We start from the raw sequence: 20,675 nt of genomic DNA on the forward strand, positions 1-20,675 counted from the left end.
ACTAAAGTACATTAAGTACAAAATTTCTTGTTCCAATTTAGCAGACTTTATGTACATTAATTTAGTATACTAAAAGCACAATTGCAAGTTATTTATCTTAATTACATAAATATGTAAATGTAGTATACTTGGCATAAAATGCAACTATTTCAAATACATTTTAGTATATTTTTTTTTCATTAGCGTTGTCTTTAATTGGCACAAGAATAAATATGCTACAGTTACAATGTATGCTTCAAGTAACACAAAACAAACACGGTTTCACATTTAGTAATTCCATAACATTATGAAATATACTATATACGGTGTACTTTAATGTTAATTAATACAAATGTACAGATGAGAGTAATTCCATAGGCCTACTATAACTGGAAAACAGTTGGTATTCTAGATGAAAACATGATAATTTTTTTGATAAGCTTTTTCACAGATGCCATAAACTCCTTTGTTATAAATGTGTAGATTACAGGGTTAAGCATTGGAGGAAGTGCAGAGGTCAGAGAAAGAATAATTATTATAGTGTTGATGCTTACAAGGATCTGAAAGACATATTTTAGGCAGATGGGCACATAAAATACAGCCACTAATATTAAATGAGCAGTACATGTCTTTGTGGCTCTTTGTGGGGTTGTGATTCTGAACAATGTCACAGCTATGCATGTATATGAAAAGATCATACAAAATACTGGAAACATGATGATCACCTGAAACAAAACACTTATGATGACACAGCTTGGGAAAACAGACCCGTGATCGCAGAAACGAAGGATTATGACGCTGGTTCTGCAGAAAGAAAGTCTAGTCATGAAAACCGCTGTCGTTATTGTTTGCATCAGTGCCAATGTCCATAAAGCACCAATCATAACAAGCATTGATCTATGGCTCACAATCATATGATACCTCAGTGGTAAACAAATAGCTACTAAACTGTCAAAAGACAGAACAGTGAGAGTTAGTGACTGCACTGAAACAAATAACATATTGGACAAGCACAATCCATACGAGATCAACTGATTCCCAAACAAAACTGCATCCAGAAGCAGAGGGATAACAGCGGTATTTTCACAAATGTCGGTCAGTGATAAATTAAAGACAGCGATATATTTAGGAGTGTAAAGATTTCTGTCCGTAATGATAACAAACATCAGGCAGGAGTTTCCTAGACAAGAAATAAAGTAGACAATAAACAGGAATATATAATAATATCTCATGTGAGGTATACCCGAGAATCCAGCAGACAGGAAGGAAATATTCCTGTTTCCAGTGACCTCTTGAATCATGTTCAAATGCTTTTTTTTCATCCTGTCTGGGCAGAAAAGCAATTTTACAATTTATATAATAAAAATAAAAAATGAATAAATAATGAATATGATATTCTCACAGTTAGGCTTTAGTAAGGTTTGCTCAGGCTGCAGACCTGGTTTATTATATATATGAATAAAGCAGCATCAGTCTCTTAAGCCTATCACTGACTCTGACAGTTTCCAGCAATGCCACACCTCTAGAGCTGTCATCTAGCCAATCAAAGCACAGCACTGACAGTAATGATAAGGATAGTTAAAGGAACACTCCGACTTTTTGGGACTTTAGCTTATTCACAGTATCCCCCAGAGTTAGATAAGTCCATACATACCTTTTTCATTTCTGTGCGTTCTGTAAGTGTTATTTGACGCACCCACCGCTAGCCTAGCTTAGCACAAAGACTGGATGTAAATGGATAAGGTAGCATACTAATCCCAATAAGTGACAAAATAATGCAAACATTTTCCTATTTACATGTTGTGATCTGTATAGTCACAGTGTGTACAAATAACAAGGCTATATGAGACAGAGACCATTTTTAATCGTATAAATACTGGGAACTATATTCTCACTAGGCGTAGAAGCGCAGCTACTTGGGCCTGTTGATGGTTCCGTAAACAAAACAAACGTGACTAACTAGCTAGTAGCGAACGTGACTCGTGATCATGGCTGACTTTGAGGAATTGTCAGAGGAATTTTACTGGGTATCAAACCAAGATCCAGAACCATATAGTTTTGAGCCAAAAGACGAGGAGTTACAAACTTTGGAAGCTGTAAGACAAGATACAGCGAACACCCATGATTGTAAACTATAAATTTACTATCTAGTAATTGCTGACTCTGTTACTCCAACTCTGAGCGAACTCTCTGCTCCTCACCACAGGGCGTCTCGTGTGCTGCGCTAATCACTCCGCCCAAGTAGCTGTGCTCCTACGCCTAGTGAGAATATAGTTCCCAGTATTTATACAATTAAAAATGGTCTCTGTCTCATATAGCCTTGTTATTTGTACTCCTGGGTGTATTGCCATTATTTCTTGGCCCATATCTTGAGCTATAAATGTAAACAATGATGTATAACTAGCCTATAAAAGGATATTTGCTTAACAACCAATGAATATGTAGACATTGTGTGGATTCAGAAGTCTTGGAATTGGAGCTCCTAGAGTCACTAGGACTTCTTTAATGATAATTTTATAGTTCTTTTCTATCTTTTTTGGATCTTGACAGGCCTAGTAACAATACATTAAAATTCAGCCTCAAGTGCCCTCCAGCGGCAAACAGGTAAGGTTGCATTAACCTCCAAACATCACATATTTCTGTCATGACAACTCTCTGAGAGACTGGCATGGCAATGGATATGGAAATGTTAATGTATTTGGTCTTGGCGGAATAGATCTGCTACGCTGCACTCAGTAGCAAGTCTCAAGTACAGAGACTTGCTACTGCCAATACATTCACAGACATGCTGCTGCTGCACATATAGCACACATGAAATAACCCCTGTAGAAGTTCTACCAGAAAGACTCAGGAGAATAAATACTGTAACAATTAACATTTATTAACAGCCCAACAAGCAATCAAGTTCTTTGGCGTAGGCCCCGTCCCTAGCTTGCAATCCGAGGGTCCGGATCTGCATATCCTGCCTGAAGACGAAGGCAGGGGCGCAGCCGACCCCCTGCGAGGTATAGGAATGGACCATCCTGGTGGTGGTGGGGTGGATGGAGGGAAGAGACCATCTTGGTGGTGTTGGGGAGGATGGAGGGAAAGACCCATCCTGGTGGTGGTGGGGTGGATGGAGGGAAGAGACCATCTTGGTGGTGTTGGGGAGGATGGAGGGAAAGACCCATCTTGGTGGTGGAGGGGAGGATGGAGGTGAATGGAAGCGTCAGCATCTGCGAACTCAGTCGTGTGTAAGTACCAATCTTTTATACCATAAGTATCGGAATATGATTGGATAGATGAGAAGGTAACAAGTGACGTAACAATTGAGTCTTCCCGGAAGAACTTATGCTAGAGCTTCATATCTATGCAGGTGGAGCTGAAGAAAGTGGGTTTATGAAAGCGTACTGCAGACTGCTAACAGCAAACAATGCCAAGTATTTGAATGTTGAGCAGCAAGCTCATTGGCTGCTGATGCAACAGCAACTAATCAGCTGCGCTATGTAGATGATGTGATTGCTAACAAATTGAGTTAAAGACCTCTTTTTTTGCATCTTGTAGTTGCATTGCGTCTTATTTGGGCACAGTGAAAAGAAGATGAACACAAATGAAAAATCTATTTCTGTGAGTCCATATGATGCAAATGAATAAGTCAGCATGAAATCAAAATTGACCCTATTTACTTTGTTAGCGCACATTATTAGTCTTGTGGTAAACAATTCATCTGTGCAACTTAGTGCACTTTTTTTGTCTTTGTTATCTTTAATCAAAATCTGAAAATATACTTCCCCTCCGGAATAAGCTTCCTTCTCTGATGATATCAGTTTGAACAAGCCACCGTTTTCTCATTCAGTATTCCGTTTCACTCTGAAAATACGTTACAATTCGTCACAACACCAGAAGTGATGGTTTTGCTTTGTGTGTAAACATGGCGAAAAGCAGTGAGAGGTTTTACAACCTCAATAAACTTGAACAGTTTGACTGGGCTGCAGTCCATGGGACCTCCCCAGTTCGGGGCACAGCCTACTGTTTATCTTCGTTTGATTTGTTCAGTTACATGCCGGTCAGTAATTATTAGCCGCATTTCCACTGTCGTTATAAACTGGTATTTATCCTTAGACAATTTCAACCAAGGGGGACTCCAAGATAATTCAATTAGCCTACCCATTCATAAATACAGTAATTTGCTAAATGAATTAAATTAGTATTTTGAACAAATTGGTTGAATGTAGGATTTAACTCATTCATGTCACAATGATAAAGACATCAGGAGATTAAAACAGTAAACAGGCAAGAGTGCAGGCTATATGTGCAGGTCCAGCAGAAGCTAACAACAGGGAGAGGCGAGTGCAGAATCCAGCTGGCAGAATCAGCCATACAGGGGTGTGTTACCCATACACCGACCTAACTCGCTGCTTCACTACCATAGTATGATGCATCCTTGAAGAAATCAACTTCCTAATCACGACTGTTTCCAAAAACCATTTCACGAGTTCACACGTACATTAAACCAGATGTAGTATTTTAAGCGTATTTGGCATGCTGTCCGGGGGAGGGCTCCGAGCTCAGAATTTTGCCCGAACCCTCACTCTAGGCTGGTTTCTATCCCAGTAAAAGGGGGAGTCCCTTTTACTGGGATAGAAACCAGCCTAGAGTGAGGTGATGGGGTGGTGAAGGGATGCTGTGAAACTTGACATTAGACAGAGGTGAGGAAAGGCTTTATTTATACTGGCTTCCTCTTGAGCTGATTGGTTGATTACCTGAACGTGCTCCTCCCGAACTTTGTTAAATAAAACTTCACATGGTGAATAAAAACGCACATGGTGGAGAAATTTTAATAAAACTGTTTGAGATCTGAGGCATCTGTGGACTATTTTTCATTTTTCTCAGTTATTTTGCTTTATTTCCAGATTCAATCATAGGCTCGTTCTTACGTACTAAAGCACGTTTGCATATGCGCTGTCTTTAAAAACTGTGCTTTAAATCTCTTGACAAACTAAAAGACGTAAATGACATTTGTATGTATTTTAAATAAAAGACACAGGTGTACTGAATGTCAGCTTGCTTATTTTGCTCAATATAAGGATTTATTAAGTCCACATGTCATGCAAACTAGAACCTATGCTTCTAACCACAGGTCGAGAGCTATCGTTTCAAACATACAATTTTGCGATGCTGTTTGCGAATGTTCGTTGGAACGACCGCTCGACCGACCCCCTGGCAACTCACTCCACCACACCGCCTCGAGCGTCCATGGCGACAGACTCCGCACAGCCATGCTCGATGGCACTGCGAATTCCCCACAGCGGCAAGGGCTCTTTGACAGCGCGTTCCTCCTTACTCCCGGGTTTTGGCACCAAAATAACAGTTCGTTATTGTGGGAAGAAGGAGGCGGTTGGCCATAACTGAGAACATAGTTGGCTAACGATGCTTTTGGGAGACGCACCCCTGGACAGCAGTCAGAGAGGGAGACTGCACTAGGCAGAGGGGCAACTAGGCAGATAACAGGCAAGACAAAAACGACAGAACAAAACTTGACAAGGTGAGTAATTAACTAGACTGAGAGCTAAACACTGGCTTGCAACGACCAGCAATAATCTGGCACAGAGCAGAAAACCCCAGTGACCTAAAATAGTAGAGAAATCAGAGCAAGGAGAAACAGGTGTAAACCAATAAGCGCTCACATTGATTGTAAACACAAACAGCTGTGCATGAGCTCATGTAGGGAAATAAAACATATGCTGAATCGCCCCCTAAACCCTCAATCACCATTCCCTACTTTAGTCCACTAATACAGTTCACTTGAAGGAGTGAATGAAACCGAGTGAGCAAATTCCGACAGCCGTTGAGTGTACATTGGCTGTACAGACGTTATTGCGGTGCAATGTGGGATAGAATGAGTGCACTCGATAATTACCACTATGGTTTCAGACACCACTACAAATGGCTGTCCCTTCAAATAATGCCCTATTTGAGGGTATAGGGGGCGATTTCGTATTCAGCTAGAGAAAAATCAAAACCTGAGAGATCAAACCTGGCTTATGACAATAAAGCCAGCATGTCTTATGACTTGCAGCCACCTACTGGCGGTTTTAGTTTCATATTTTACAAAAGTAGCCTATAAAACATCAAACAATCAACAATCTCTTAAAGTCCCCCTGTGGTGAAAATCAATCATGTCTATGTGGTGTTTTTAATGTGCAAATTAGTCAGCACCATTGCTGAGTATTTTCTCTTTAAAACTGCACTGAACCAAAGACAGTGGCTGTGTTATTTAAGCCAGCGCAAATACCTGTGTTTACATCCTGTTTTCGGTTGAAGTCCAAAGTAGTCGATTGCCGAGTTCACGCGCATAGGTTTAGTTACCTATGATCACGCGCGTGAACTCGGCAATCGATTACTTTGGACTTCAACCGAAAACAGGATGTAAACACAGGTATTTGCGCTGGCTTAAATAACATCATTTTTATACATATCTTTCACATCTACTGCAGTCAGATTCACTCGTGTTCACTCAGAAGGAATCACTCACATTTTCTGTGCACTTGTAATGACACATCAAGGATGTTAAGAGGCTAAAAGCAGGTTTAGTACTTGCCCCATTGAAGTCAACAGGGTGCAAATTTTAAAAATAGAATTACTCGGTGTAGGCAACACCGATTTTTGTCGTTGTTCTCTGTATTGACAGCACTCCAAATGTACAAAAAAATGAGCTCAGTGTTAAAATTGACCGGAGTTCTCCTTTAAGACTGTTGTGGCTACTCCATGGGGAGTAGTAAACTTTACAGTACCATTCTATTTATTTAATTAATTTGTGTCTTTAACAGTCAATGTTCCTGTTGCTTTGTAATATCCTGTGTAAAACAAAGCTGATTTGCCAAGGTAACCTTAGTTAGCAATCGCCACAGTTGCTACAGTTATTGTTAGCCTACCACTGTAAAATCAGAATTATTCCATAAGGGATCTTTTTCTTTTGTGTAAAAACATTAAAGCGTTAGTTCACCCAAAAATTAAAATGCTGTCAGTAATTACTCACCCTCATGTTGTTCCAACCCCATAAGACTTTCGTTCATCTTCGGAACACAAATTAAGATATTTTTGATTAAATCAAACGTAAGTTCACGTAGTGTAACAGCGCAGCGCAGCGCAGCGCAGCGCTTCTGGGTTGTATGTCAGAACGTAGGCTCACCGCCGCTCACTATTGGCCAGCATCACACGCATCACACACATGACTAGCGTTGGCTAATAGTGAGCCTATCTGACGTACAACCCAGAAGTGTTGCGCTGTTACACTACGTGAACTCACTCAGAGGCACACACAGAAGAAAATGAATAGTTAAATAAAGTCGTTAAGGGGGTTAGCGCACAAAAAATATTCAGATATTCAATATTATTTCATCAAAAGTATCTTAATTTGTGTTCCGAAGATGAACGAAAGTATTACGGGGTTGGAACAACGTGAGGGTGAGTAATTACTGACAGAATTTTCATTTTTGGGTGAACTAACCCTTTAAGAATCTTTCTCACATTTAATGATATTTATACAAAAATAATAACCATGGTATTGTTTGTATATTAATGCCAGTGTCTTTTTTTTTTGCGTTATACATTGCAAATGAATGGAAAATAAAGGATTCATGTGCCATAATAGCTGACTAATTGATTTTTATTTTAATGTACAATAATTTAAGGAATAAGTTTACTGAAGCATATGCCTGCATTATATAGTCTTGGGACACTCTCAAGAAAATAAGTTCAAAAGCAACAAACACCTGCTAATGTGTCATTACACATGGTAGGAATAAGTGACTAATTATGAAAAAAGAAAGATTGAAAAATATTATAAATTCACAGTGACAGGAGTGTTTCAAAAAACATTTCACAGTCAAAGAAAAAAAATGTAATACAGAGGGTTGTTTTATACTAGCATGTCTATTTTATACAAAATACAGAGGGACAACGTCTCATTCAAACAGATAATGAAAGCATTTCAACAGTGAAATAAGTTAAATATAATAAATAAGAAACAAACCCTTTTAAATCATTTTTGATTTCTCCAATTGAATTTCATATTTCTTTCCTGAGTTGTGTTCACCTTGCGTCGTTTGTACAGTTCTTTTATGGATTGCATGACCTCTTCTGTCTTAAGAGTGTATATGATGGGATTCAGCATAGGTGGTATTGTCTGCGTCAAAGAATTGTTAATTAACCTGGAGTTTGGATGGATAGGTGTAGTGGCAGCTGCAATGTTATTGATTAAAAGTGGGATATACAAAACTGCCACCAATATGAGATGTGAAGTGCAGGTTTTTATGGCTTTGATTCGGTCAGCACCATGAGCAATCTTAAACAAAGCCAGAGAAATGCAGAAATATGAAATGAGGATCAGAACTGGAGGCATGCAAATCAGAAAACCAAAGCAAATTTTTCCCATCAGTAAATTTAAGGAATTATCATTACAAGCTAGTCTACATATAGGGCCATAATCACAGAAATAACTATTAACCACATTAGAACTACAAATAGAGAGTCTATTCAGCAAACCCACATGTACAGAAAAATAAGTCCCAGATAAAATCCAAATAACCCCTATGATCAGATACATGGCTGTTTTGGTAACAATGGCATGATACCATAGAGGAAAACAAATAGCAACCAGTCTGTCATAAGCCAAGACAAGTATGGTCAAAGACTGCAGATTCATGAAATGATATACAAAAAACATATTTACGAAGCAAACTTCATATGAAACGTCCTGGTGTTCAAACAAAAATGTGTCAATGATATTTGGAATCAAAGTTGAGCTTCCACACAGATCAGAAAGGGCCAGATGGAAAACAGCAATGTATTTGGCTGTGTGAAGTCTGCGGGCCAAATAAATGATACACATAATAAATGAATTCCCTAAAACAGTCACAACATACACCAAAGACAAGAACACATAGTAATATTTCACATATGGAACATTAGAAAAGCCATTGAGGAAAAATGTTGCTGGACGAATAAAGGTCTCATTTGCATAGGAGTTTGACTGCATGGAGCTCATGACAGCTGTTGTCTGGCTTTTTATGTCACCTGTGATGAAGAACTGTTATAGAAATACACTCAAAAACAGAGAATATTCAAGTACCGGTAATAATTTAATTTCTAGTCACAGTGCATTTCTGAACGAAAATGCTTGAATATTCTATAACATACTCATATTGAACTAATAATAAGTGTCTTTTACAGTAAAACCATAGAAGAAAAACAGAGGAAACACGTAGTCTACCTTCTCCTGGTGCCACCATCTCACTATTTCACCAGCCATCAGTCAAATATATAGTAGATCATTCTCTTGCACTTGAGACTTTAGTTCATGGATCAACCCTTCTCCCGACAGACTTGAGGAAAATGAGGCAGGAGTAAATCGATAGAAGCATGTGACAACATAAAACACATGCCTTAAAGATTAAGAATCTATTGCTAAATAGATACTGTACAAACTTATTGTAACAGTAATAACTAATAATAATTACAGTAAAACTGCATAAAAATAGATGACTTATGAAATTATTTTCCTCTGACTTGTATGGATAGCCTACATAGCCCTATGTATAAGTATATTTACTAAGCAGTTAAAATTAAAAAAGTTTTTCGTTTCCCATTCTTCCTTAAGAAAGTTTTTAAAAAAATGGGGTGAGAAAAAAAAATACATACAAAAAGCCCATATTTTAACTTGTCGACACTTGCAAAAGTCACCATCAGGAGGCGTAATAACATAACATACCTCTTTGACACAAGCATTCGGAGCCTTGGTTCATTTGTTGAACATAACTATGGAAAATGTGCACAGAATGAATGATTGTAGGTTTGTAAACACAACCTGATCACTGGGGGGAACAATGTAAGGGTGGATTTCCTGCAGGGGTTCAGGCTGCAAGACTGCCGAATGACTAAAGAAACTTTGTCAGCAACATGGTAGAAAACTGTACATTTCTTGTCCATTACCACCCACTGCTACTTATACCAACGATGGAAATAATGTCTCGGTTACGTATGAAAACCTTGTTCCCTGAAGGAGGGAACGGAGATGTAGTCGTACGTAATGACTGATTAGGATCATGCTTAGGGAGCCTGCCATCTTCAGGTATTGTTAAAACAAGCCAATGCACATTGGCGTGCGTGAATTGCATCTCGCGCTCTGCCTCACAGCGCGGGTATAAACACGGAAGCGGATGCACGCACCTGTTGTTTTTCGCTGAGGAGCCGAGCTGTCTGGAGTCAGTGGTGGACCAGCAGTAGTGGCGACGGGACTACATCTCCGTTACCTCCTTAAGGGAACGAGGGTTACATACGTAACCGAGACGTTCCCTTTCAGTCGCTCATGTTGTTTATATGTCTATGTGGTGTTTTTAATGTACTTTAAGACAAAGCATGTGCAAATTAGTCAGCACCATTGCTGAGTATTTTCTCTTTAAAACTGCACTGAACCAAAGACAGTCTCAAAATCGCGGTTTGAAGTTGCTGGTGTTTCTGACGTCACAAACTACCTTGTAACCAATCAGGTCAACATCTGATCGTCAGCGAGTGGATCTCTGAGCTGGAGTGGAGGCGGGGCTAATTTGCATATTAAAATGTAGAATTACATTCAAGCTATTTTGAGGCATGCAGATTTTTTTTTTAAGGAAAAAGCTTTTAAATATGTAATTTTGGTGATCAAAGATGTGTTTTTTTTTCTGTGTAAACTGATTCATGCCATCTGAGCTGCATTAAACAGTATGTGTAAATCCAAAGATGGATTTTATTGATACTGATTTAATTTCATTTGTAATTGCCATACAGTGTCTTTTTATTCTTATTAGATTAAGAATCTGACATTAGTGGACACAGATGACAACAATACATTTTAAAATACTACTGTTCATCTCTGGCTTTTAATGTGTTATTTTAGGGGTTTGATCTTTTCTCAACTGAGTGAGCACATCCTGTATTTTTTGTATTGTAATGACTTAAACACCTCTACACTTTGATGTTACATATTAATTGTCCTAGGAAGTTTTTCAAATTTTGTGTATTTTTGTTTAGTTGAGGTAATTTGTAATGTAGGGCCCAAACATAAACTCAAGTCCAGAAGCCCCCAGCCCCTGTGACGATGCAGGGTTGAATCAACGGAGGAAGCAGGATCCAAAAGCAACAGATTTATTAAATAAACTTGAAACAAGACAGACTTAGATAAGGGAACAAGACACGGGAACAGAACAACCAAACTAAAACAACATCACAAATGACAAGAACCCACAAACACTGAACCAAGACACAGGGTATAAATACAGTGACTAACCAGCTAAACAAGATAACAAGGGGGGTGTGACAAAGAGAAAACACCTGGGAAGACTAATCAACTTAACGGGGAACTGCAAAACATGTGACAGGACAGAGGAACACATGACAGACAGGAACAAGACACGAAACCCACACCGTGACAGCCCCCATCCTGCTCTGGTAATGCCTGATAACGTGTTAAAAGCATGTGGTTATCGGGAAACAGATATTTATTTTTGCTGTTCCACAAGCATTACCTAGCCAGTTGCATAAACCTAACCACTGTTAAGACTGTGGCTACTCCATGGGGAGTAGTAAACTTTACCATTATTTTTATTTAATTAATTTGTGTCTTTAACAGTCAATGTTCCTGTTGCTATATAATATCCTGTGTAAAACAAAGCTGATTTGCCAAGGTAACCTTAGTTAGCAATCGCCACAGTTGCTACAGTTATTGTTAGCCTACCACTGTAAAATCAGAATTATTCCATAAGGGATCTTTTTCTTTTGTGTAAAAACATTAAAGGGTGAGTTCACCCAAAAATTTAAATGCTGTCAGTAATTACTCACCCTCATGTTGTTCCAACCCCATAAGACTTTTGTTCATCTTCGAAACACAAATTAAGATATTTTTGATGAAATCAAAAGTGAGTTCGCATGTGTTGGCACAGCGCAGTGCTTCTGGGTTGTACGTCAGAAAGTAGGCTCACTATTGGCGTTATACACAACATGAACTCACTCAGAGGCCCACACAGAAGAAAATTAATAGTTAAATAAAGTCGTTGTTTTTGGGGCGGTTTGCACACTAAAAGTATTCTCGTTGAAAGGTGACACTTAGACTATTTTAACAATGTCTTTACTTGCTTTTCTGGGCTGGCAGATATCGATAACCTAGCAGCCTATGAAGGAGTGAGCCAGCTCTCAGATTTAATCAAAAATATCTTAATTTGTGTTCCGAAGATGAACGAAAGTCTTGGAACAACGTGAGGGTGAGTCATTACTGACAGAATTTTAATTTTTGGGTGAACTAACCCTTTAAGAATCTTTCTCACATTTAATGATATTTATACAAAAATAATAACCATGGTATTGTTTGTATATTAATGCCAGTGTCTTTTTTGCGTTATACATTGCGAATGAATTCCATATAGCTGACTAATTGTTTTTTATTTTAATGTACAATAATTTAAGGAATAAGTTCATTGAAGAATATGCCTGCATTATATAGTCTTGGGACACTCTCAAGAAAATAAGTTCACCCCGCAAAAGCAACAAACACCTGCTAATGTGTCATTACACATGGTAGGAATAAGTGACTAATTATGATAAAAGAAACATCGAAAAATATTATAAATTCACAGTGACAGGAGTGTTTCAAAGCGTTTCACAGTCAAAGAAAGAAAATGTACAGTAATACAGAGGGTTGTTTCATACAAGCATGTCTATTTTATACATAATACAGAAGCACACAGTCTCATTCAAGCAGATAATGAAAGCATTTCAACTGAAATAAGTTAAATATAATAATAAGAAACAAACCCTTTTAAATCAGTTTTGATTTCTCCAATAGAATTTTATATTTCTTTCCTGAGTTGTGTTCACCTTGCGTCGTTTGTACAGTTCTTTTATGGATTGCATGACCTCTTCTGTCTTAAGAGTGTATATGATGGGATTCAGCATAGGTGGTATTGTCTGCGTCAAAGAATTGTTAATTAACCTGGAGTTTGGATGGATAGGTGCTGTGGCAGCTGCAATGTTATTGATTAAAAGTGGGATATACAAAACTGCCACCAACATGAGATGTGAAGTGCAGGTTTTTATGGCTTTAATTCGGTCAGCACCATGAGCAATCTTAAGCAAAGCCAGAAAAATGCAGAAATATGAAATGAGGATCAGTACTGGAGGCATGCAAATCAGAAAACCAAAGCAAAATTTTCCCATCAGTAAATTTAAGGAATTATCATTACAAGCTAATTTATAGACAAGGACATAATCACAGAAATAACTATTAACCACATTAGAACTACAAATAGAGAGTCTATTCAGCAAACCCACATGTACAGAAAAATAAGTCCCAGATAAAATCCAAATAACCCCTATGATCAGATACATGGCTGTTTTGGTAACAATGGCATGATACCATAGAGGAAAACAAATAGCAACCAGTCTGTCATAAGCCAAGACAAGTATGGTCAAAGACTGCAGATTCATGAAATGATATACAAAAAACATATTTACGAAGCAAACTTCATATGAAACGTCCTGGTGTTCAAACAAAAATGTGTCAATGATATTTGGAATCAAAGTTGAGCTTCCACACAGATCAGAAATGGCCAGATGGAAAACAGCAATGTATTTGGCTGTGTGAAGTCTGCGGGCCAAATAAATGATACACATGATAAATGAATTCCCTAAAACAGTCACAACATACACCAAAGACAAGAACACATAGTAATATTTCACATATGGAACATTAGAAAAGCCATTGAGGAAAAATGTTGCTGGACGAATAAAGGTCTCATTTGCATAGGAGTTTGACTGCATGGAGCTCATGACAGCTGTTGTCTGGCTTTTTATGTCACCTGTGATGAAGAACTGTTATAGAAATACACTCAAAAACAGAGAATATTCAAGTACCGGTAATAATTTAATTTCTAGTCACAGTGCATTTCTGAACGAAAATGCTTGAATATTCTATAACATACTCATATTGAACTAATAATAAGTGTCTTTTACAGTAAAACCATAGAAGAAAAACAGAGGAAACACGTAGTCTACCTTCTCCTGGTGCCACCATCTCACTATTTCACCAGCCATCAGTCAAATATATAGTAGATCATTCTCTTGCACTTGAGACTTTAGTTCATGGATCAACCCTTCTCCCGACAGACTTGAGGAAAATGAGGCAGGAGTAAATCGATAGAAGCATGTGACAACATAAAACACATGCCTTAAAGATTAAGAATCTATTGCTAAATAGATACTGTACAAACTTATTGTAACAGTAATAACTAATAATAATTACAGTAAAACTGCATAAAAATAGATGACTTATGAAATTATTTTCCTCTGACTTGTATGGATAGCCTACATAGCCCTATGTATAAGTATATTTACTAAGCAGTTAAAATTAAAAAAGTTTTTCGTTTCCCATTCTTCCTTAAGAAAGTTTTTAAAAAAATGGGGTGAGAAAAAAAAATACATACAAAAAGCCCATATTTTAACTTGTCGACACTTGCAAAAGTCACCATCAGGAGGCGTAATAACATAACATACCTCTTTGACACAAGCATTCGGAGCCTTGGTTCATTTGTTGAACATAACTATGGAAAATGTGCACAGAATGAATGATTGTAGGTTTGTAAACACAACCTGATCACTGGGGGGAACAATGTAAGGGTGGATTTCCTGCAGGGGTTCAGGCTGCAAGACTGCCGAATGACTAAAGAAACTTTGTCAGCAACATGGTAGAAAACTGTACATTTCTTGTCCATTACCACCCACTGCTACTTATACCAACGATGGAAATAATGTCTCGGTTACGTATGAAAACCTTGTTCCCTGAAGGAGGGAACGGAGATGTAGTCGTACGTAATGACTGATTAGGATCATGCTTAGGGAGCCTGCCATCTTCAGGTATTGTTAAAACAAGCCAATGCACATTGGCGTGCGTGAATTGCATCTCGCGCTCTGCCTCACAGCGCGGGTATAAACACGGAAGCGGATGCACGCACCTGTTGTTTTTCGCTGAGGAGCCGAGCTGTCTGGAGTCAGTGGTGGACCAGCAGTAGTGGCGACGGGACTACATCTCCGTTACCTCCTTAAGGGAACGAGGGTTACATACGTAACCGAGACGTTCCCTTTCAGTCGCTCATGTTGTTTATATGTCTATGTGGTGTTTTTAATGTACTTTAAGACAAAGCATGTGCAAATTAGTCAGCACCATTGCTGAGTATTTTCTCTTTAAAACTGCACTGAACCAAAGACAGTCTCAAAATCGCGGTTTGAAGTTGCTGGTGTTTCTGACGTCACAAACTACCTTGTAACCAATCAGGTCAACATCTGATCGTCAGCGAGTGGATCTCTGAGCTGGAGTGGAGGCGGGGCTAATTTGCATATTAAAATGTAGAATTACATTCAAGCTATTTTGAGGCATGCAGATTTTTTTTTTAAGGAAAAAGCTTTTAAATATGTAATTTTGGTGATCAAAGATGTGTTTTTTTTTCTGTGTAAACTGATTCATGCCATCTGAGCTGCATTAAACAGTATGTGTAAATCCAAAGATGGATTTTATTGATACTGATTTAATTTCATTTGTAATTGCCATACAGTGTCTTTTTATTCTTATTAGATTAAGAATCTGACATTAGTGGACACAGATGACAACAATACATTTTAAAATACTACTGTTCATCTCTGGCTTTTAATGTGTTATTTTAGGGGTTTGATCTTTTCTCAACTGAGTGAGCACATCCTGTATTTTTTGTATTGTAATGACTTAAACACCTCTACACTTTGATGTTACATATTAATTGTCCTAGGAAGTTTTTCAAATTTTGTGTATTTTTGTTTAGTTGAGGTAATTTGTAATGTAGGGCCCAAACATAAACTCAAGTCCAGAAGCCCCCAGCCCCTGTGACGATGCAGGGTTGAATCAACGGAGGAAGCAGGATCCAAAAGCAACAGATTTATTAAATAAACTTGAAACAAGACAGACTTAGATAAGGGAACAAGACACGGGAACAGAACAACCAAACTAAAACAACATCACAAATGACAAGAACCCACAAACACTGAACCAAGACACAGGGTATAAATACAGTGACTAACCAGCTAAACAAGATAACAAGGGGGGTGTGACAAAGAGAAAACACCTGGGAAGACTAATCAACTTAACGGGGAACTGCAAAACATGTGACAGGACAGAGGAACACATGACAGACAGGAACAAGACACGAAACCCACACCGTGACAGCCCCCATCCTGCTCTGGTAATGCCTGATAACGTGTTAAAAGCATGTGGTTATCGGGAAACAGATATTTATTTTTGCTGTTCCACAAGCATTACCTAGCCAGTTGCATAAACCTAACCACTGTTAAGACTGTGGCTACTCCATGGGGAGTAGTAAACTTTACCATTATTTTTATTTAATTAATTTGTGTCTTTAACAGTCAATGTTCCTGTTGCTATATAATATCCTGTGTAAAACAAAGCTGATTTGCCAAGGTAACCTTAGTTAGCAATCGCCACAGTTGCTACAGTTATTGTTAGCCTACCACTGTAAAATCAGAATTATTCCATAAGGGATCTTTTTCTTTTGTGTAAAAACATTAAAGGGTGAGTTCACCCAAAAATTTAAATGCTGTCAGTAATTACTCACCCTCATGTTGTTCCAACCCCATAAGACTTTTGTTCATCTTCGAAACACAAATTAAGATATTTTTGATGAAATCAAAAGTGAGTTCGCATGTGTTGGCACAGCGCAGTGCTTCTGGGTTGTACGTCAGAAAGTAGGCTCACTATTGGCGTTATACACAACATGAACTCACTCAGAGGCCCACACAGAAGAAAATTAATAGTTAAATAAAGTCGTTGTTTTTGGGGCGGTTTGCACACTAAAAGTATTCTCGTTGAAAGGTGACACTTAGACTATTTTAACAATGTCTTTACTTGCTTTTCTGGGCTGGCAGATATCGATAACCTAGCAGCCTATGAAGGAGTGAGCCAGCTCTCAGATTTAATCAAAAATATCTTAATTTGTGTTCCGAAGATGAACGAAAGTCTTGGAACAACGTGAGGGTGAGTCATTACTGACAGAATTTTAATTTTTGGGTGAACTAACCCTTTAAGAATCTTTCTCACATTTAATGATATTTATACAAAAATAATAACCATGGTATTGTTTGTATATTAATGCCAGTGTCTTTTTTGCGTTATACATTGCGAATGAATTCCATATAGCTGACTAATTGTTTTTTATTTTAATGTACAATAATTTAAGGAATAAGTTCATTGAAGAATATGCCTGCATTATATAGTCTTGGGACACTCTCAAGAAAATAAGTTCACCCCGCAAAAGCAACAAACACCTGCTAATGTGTCATTACACATGGTAGGAATAAGTGACTAATTATGATAAAAGAAACATCGAAAAATATTATAAATTCACAGTGACAGGAGTGTTTCAAAGCGTTTCACAGTCAAAGAAAGAAAATGTACAGTAATACAGAGGGTTGTTTCATACAAGCATGTCTATTTTATACATAATACAGAAGCACACAGTCTCATTCAAGCAGATAATGAAAGCATTTCAACTGAAATAAGTTAAATATAATAATAAGAAACAAACCCTTTTAAATCAGTTTTGATTTCTCCAATAGAATTTTATATTTCTTTCCTGAGTTGTGTTCACCTTGCGTCGTTTGTACAGTTCTTTTATGGATTGCATGACCTCTTCTGTCTTAAGAGTGTATATGATGGGATTCAGCATAGGTGGTATTGTCTGCGTCAAAGAATTGTTAATTAACCTGGAGTTTGGATGGATAGGTGCTGTGGCAGCTGCAATGTTATTGATTAAAAGTGGGATATACAAAACTGCCACCAACATGAGATGTGAAGTGCAGGTTTTTATGGCTTTAATTCGGTCAGCACCATGAGCAATCTTAAGCAAAGCCAGAAAAATGCAGAAATATGAAATGAGGATCAGTACTGGAGGCATGCAAATCAGAAAACCAAAGCAAAATTTTCCCATCAGTAAATTTAAGGAATTATCATTACAAGCTAATTTATAGACAAGGACATAATCACAGAAATAACTATTAACCACATTAGAACTACAAATAGAGAGTCTATTCAGCAAACCCACATGTACAGAAAAATAAGTCCCAGATAAAATCCAAATAACCCCTATGATCAGATACATGGCTGTTTTGGTAACAATGGCATGATACCATAGAGGAAAACAAATAGCAACCAGTCTGTCATAAGCCAAGACAAGTATGGTCAAAGACTGCAGATTCATGAAATGATATACAAAAAACATATTTACGAAGCAAACTTCATATGAAACGTCCTGGTGTTCAAACAAAAATGTGTCAATGATATTTGGAATCAAAGTTGAGCTTCCACACAGATCAGAAATGGCCAGATGGAAAACAGCAATGTATTTGGCTGTGTGAAGTCTGCGGGCCAAATAAATGATACACATGATAAATGAATTCCCTAAAACAGTCACAACATACACCAAAGACAAGAACACATAGTAATATTTCACATATGGAACATTAGAAAAGCCATTGAGGAAAAATGTTGCTGGACGAATAAAGGTCTCATTTGCATAGGAGTTTGACTGCATGGAGCTCATGACAGCTGTTGTCTGGCTTTTTATGTCACCTGTGATGAAGAACTGTTATAGAAATACACTCAAAAACAGAGAATATTCAAGTACCGGTAATAATTTAATTTCTAGTCACAGTGCATTTCTGAACGAAAATGCTTGAATATTCTATAACATACTCATATTGAACTAATAATAAGTGTCTTTTACAGTAAAACCATAGAAGAAAAACAGAGGAAACACGTAGTCTACCTTCTCCTGGTGCCACCATCTCACTATTTCACCAGCCATCAGTCAAATATATAGTAGATCATTCTCTTGCACTTGAGACTTTAGTTCATGGATCAACCCTTCTCCCGACAGACTTGAGGAAAATGAGGCAGGAGTAAATCGATAGAAGCATGTGACAACATAAAACACATGCCTTAAAGATTAAGAATCTATTGCTAAATAGATACTGTACAAACTTATTGTAACAGTAATAACTAATAATAATTACAGTAAAACTGCATAAAAATAGATGACTTATGAAATTATTTTCCTCTGACTTGTATGGATAGCCTACATAGCCCTATGTATAAGTATATTTACTAAGCAGTTAAAATTAAAAAAGTTTTTCGTTTCCCATTCTTCCTTAAGAAAGTTTTTAAAAAAATGGGGTGAGAAAAAAAAATACATACAAAAAGCCCATATTTTAACTTGTCGACACTTGCAAAAGTCACCATCAGGAGGCGTAATAACATAACATACCTCTTTGACACAAGCATTCGGAGCCTTGGTTCATTTGTTGAACATAACTATGGAAAATGTGCACAGAATGAATGATTGTAGGTTTGTAAACACAACCTGATCACTGGGGGGAACAATGTAAGGGTGGATTTCCTGCAGGGGTTCAGGCTGCAAGACTGCCGAATGACTAAAGAAACTTTGTCAGCAACATGGTAGAAAACTGTACATTTCTTGTCCATTACCACCCACTGCTACTTATACCAACGATGGAAATAATGTCTCGGTTACGTATGAAAACCTTGTTCCCTGAAGGAGGGAACGGAGATGTAGTCGTACGTAATGACTGATTAGGATCATGCTTAGGGAGCCTGCCATCTTCAGGTATTGTTAAAACAAGCCAATGCACATTGGCGTGCGTGAATTGCATCTCGCGCTCTGCCTCACAGCGCGGGTATAAACACGGAAGCGGATGCACGCACCTGTTGTTTTTCGCTGAGGAGCCGAGCTGTCTGGAGTCAGTGGTGGACCAGCAGTAGTGGCGACGGGACTACATCTCCGTTACCTCCTTAAGGGAACGAGGGTTACATACGTAACCGAGACGTTCCCTTTCAGTCGCTCATGTTGTTTATATGTCTATGTGGTGTTTTTAATGTACTTTAAGACAAAGCATGTGCAAATTAGTCAGCACCATTGCTGAGTATTTTCTCTTTAAAACTGCACTGAACCAAAGACAGTCTCAAAATCGCGGTTTGAAGTTGCTGGTGTTTCTGACGTCACAAACTACCTTGTAACCAATCAGGTCAACATCTGATCGTCAGCGAGTGGATCTCTGAGCTGGAGTGGAGGCGGGGCTAATTTGCATATTAAAATGTAGAATTACATTCAAGCTATTTTGAGGCATGCAGATTTTTTTTTTAAGGAAAAAGCTTTTAAATATGTAATTTTGGTGATCAAAGATGTGTTTTTTTTTCTGTGTAAACTGATTCATGCCATCTGAGCTGCATTAAACAGTATGTGTAAATCCAAAGATGGATTTTATTGATACTGATTTAATTTCATTTGTAATTGCCATACAGTGTCTTTTTATTCTTATTAGATTAAGAATCTGACATTAGTGGACACAGATGACAACAATACATTTTAAAATACTACTGTTCATCTCTGGCTTTTAATGTGTTATTTTAGGGGTTTGATCTTTTCTCAACTGAGTGAGCACATCCTGTATTTTTTGTATTGTAATGACTTAAACACCTCTACACTTTGATGTTACATATTAATTGTCCTAGGAAGTTTTTCAAATTTTGTGTATTTTTGTTTAGTTGAGGTAATTTGTAATGTAGGGCC

General features: G+C 37.8%; 4 protein-coding genes across 4 annotated transcripts; all 4 read right to left on the reverse strand.

Moving 5' to 3' along the window:
- Nucleotides 1-362: 362 nt before the first annotated feature.
- On the reverse strand, nucleotides 363-1,280 carry LOC308683438 (olfactory receptor 13C2-like; the record flags this gene model as incomplete). Its single annotated transcript, XM_081353910.1, has 1 exon — nucleotides 363-1,280. The coding sequence occupies one exon, from the start codon at nucleotides 1,278-1,280 to the stop codon at nucleotides 363-365; it is 918 nt and encodes a 305-aa protein (XP_081210036.1).
- A 6,722-nt stretch (nucleotides 1,281-8,002) lies between these two features.
- On the reverse strand, nucleotides 8,003-9,007 carry LOC308683439 (olfactory receptor 5K16-like; the record flags this gene model as incomplete). The annotated part of the gene is made up of 1 exon (XM_081353911.1): nucleotides 8,003-9,007. The coding sequence occupies one exon, from the start codon at nucleotides 9,005-9,007 to the stop codon at nucleotides 8,003-8,005; it is 1,005 nt and encodes a 334-aa protein (XP_081210037.1).
- A 2,126-nt stretch (nucleotides 9,008-11,133) lies between these two features.
- LOC308684069 (olfactory receptor 2A12-like) lies at nucleotides 11,134-14,614 on the reverse strand. Its single transcript, XM_081355098.1, has 3 exons — nucleotides 14,542-14,614; nucleotides 14,044-14,155; nucleotides 11,134-13,860 (listed from the first exon to the last, which is right to left on the reverse strand). Exons 2-3 carry the CDS (start codon nucleotides 14,080-14,082, stop codon nucleotides 12,814-12,816), a joined length of 1,086 nt encoding a protein of 361 aa, XP_081211224.1. The 5' UTR covers nucleotides 14,083-14,155; nucleotides 14,542-14,614; the 3' UTR covers nucleotides 11,134-12,813.
- Nucleotides 14,615-15,944: 1,330 nt separating this feature from the next.
- LOC308684067 (olfactory receptor 2A12-like) lies at nucleotides 15,945-19,425 on the reverse strand. The gene is made up of 3 exons (XM_081355095.1): nucleotides 19,353-19,425; nucleotides 18,855-18,966; nucleotides 15,945-18,671 (listed from the first exon to the last, which is right to left on the reverse strand). Exons 2-3 carry the CDS (start codon nucleotides 18,891-18,893, stop codon nucleotides 17,625-17,627), a joined length of 1,086 nt encoding a protein of 361 aa, XP_081211221.1. The 5' UTR covers nucleotides 18,894-18,966; nucleotides 19,353-19,425; the 3' UTR covers nucleotides 15,945-17,624.
- Between the last annotated feature and the right edge of the window lie 1,250 nt (nucleotides 19,426-20,675).

Source organism: Scardinius erythrophthalmus, assembly GCF_964197995.2.
Source record: "Scardinius erythrophthalmus genome assembly, chromosome: 23".
Taxonomy (NCBI): domain Eukaryota; kingdom Metazoa; phylum Chordata; class Actinopteri; order Cypriniformes; family Leuciscidae; genus Scardinius; species Scardinius erythrophthalmus.

What these genes read in the sequence shown, in the direction of transcription:
- LOC308684069 (XM_081355098.1), bottom strand. Translation starts at nt 14,082, where the DNA reads ATGGCTGGTGAAATAGTGAGATGGTGGCACCAGGAGAAG. An exon ending in GATGGTGGCACCAGGAGAAG is followed by an intron (nt 13,861 to 14,043) that starts GTAGACTACGTG and finishes TTTCTATAACAG; the next exon opens with TTCTTCATCACAGGTGACAT.
- LOC308684067 (XM_081355095.1), bottom strand. Translation starts at nt 18,893, where the DNA reads ATGGCTGGTGAAATAGTGAGATGGTGGCACCAGGAGAAG. An exon ending in GATGGTGGCACCAGGAGAAG is followed by an intron (nt 18,672 to 18,854) that starts GTAGACTACGTG and finishes TTTCTATAACAG; the next exon opens with TTCTTCATCACAGGTGACAT.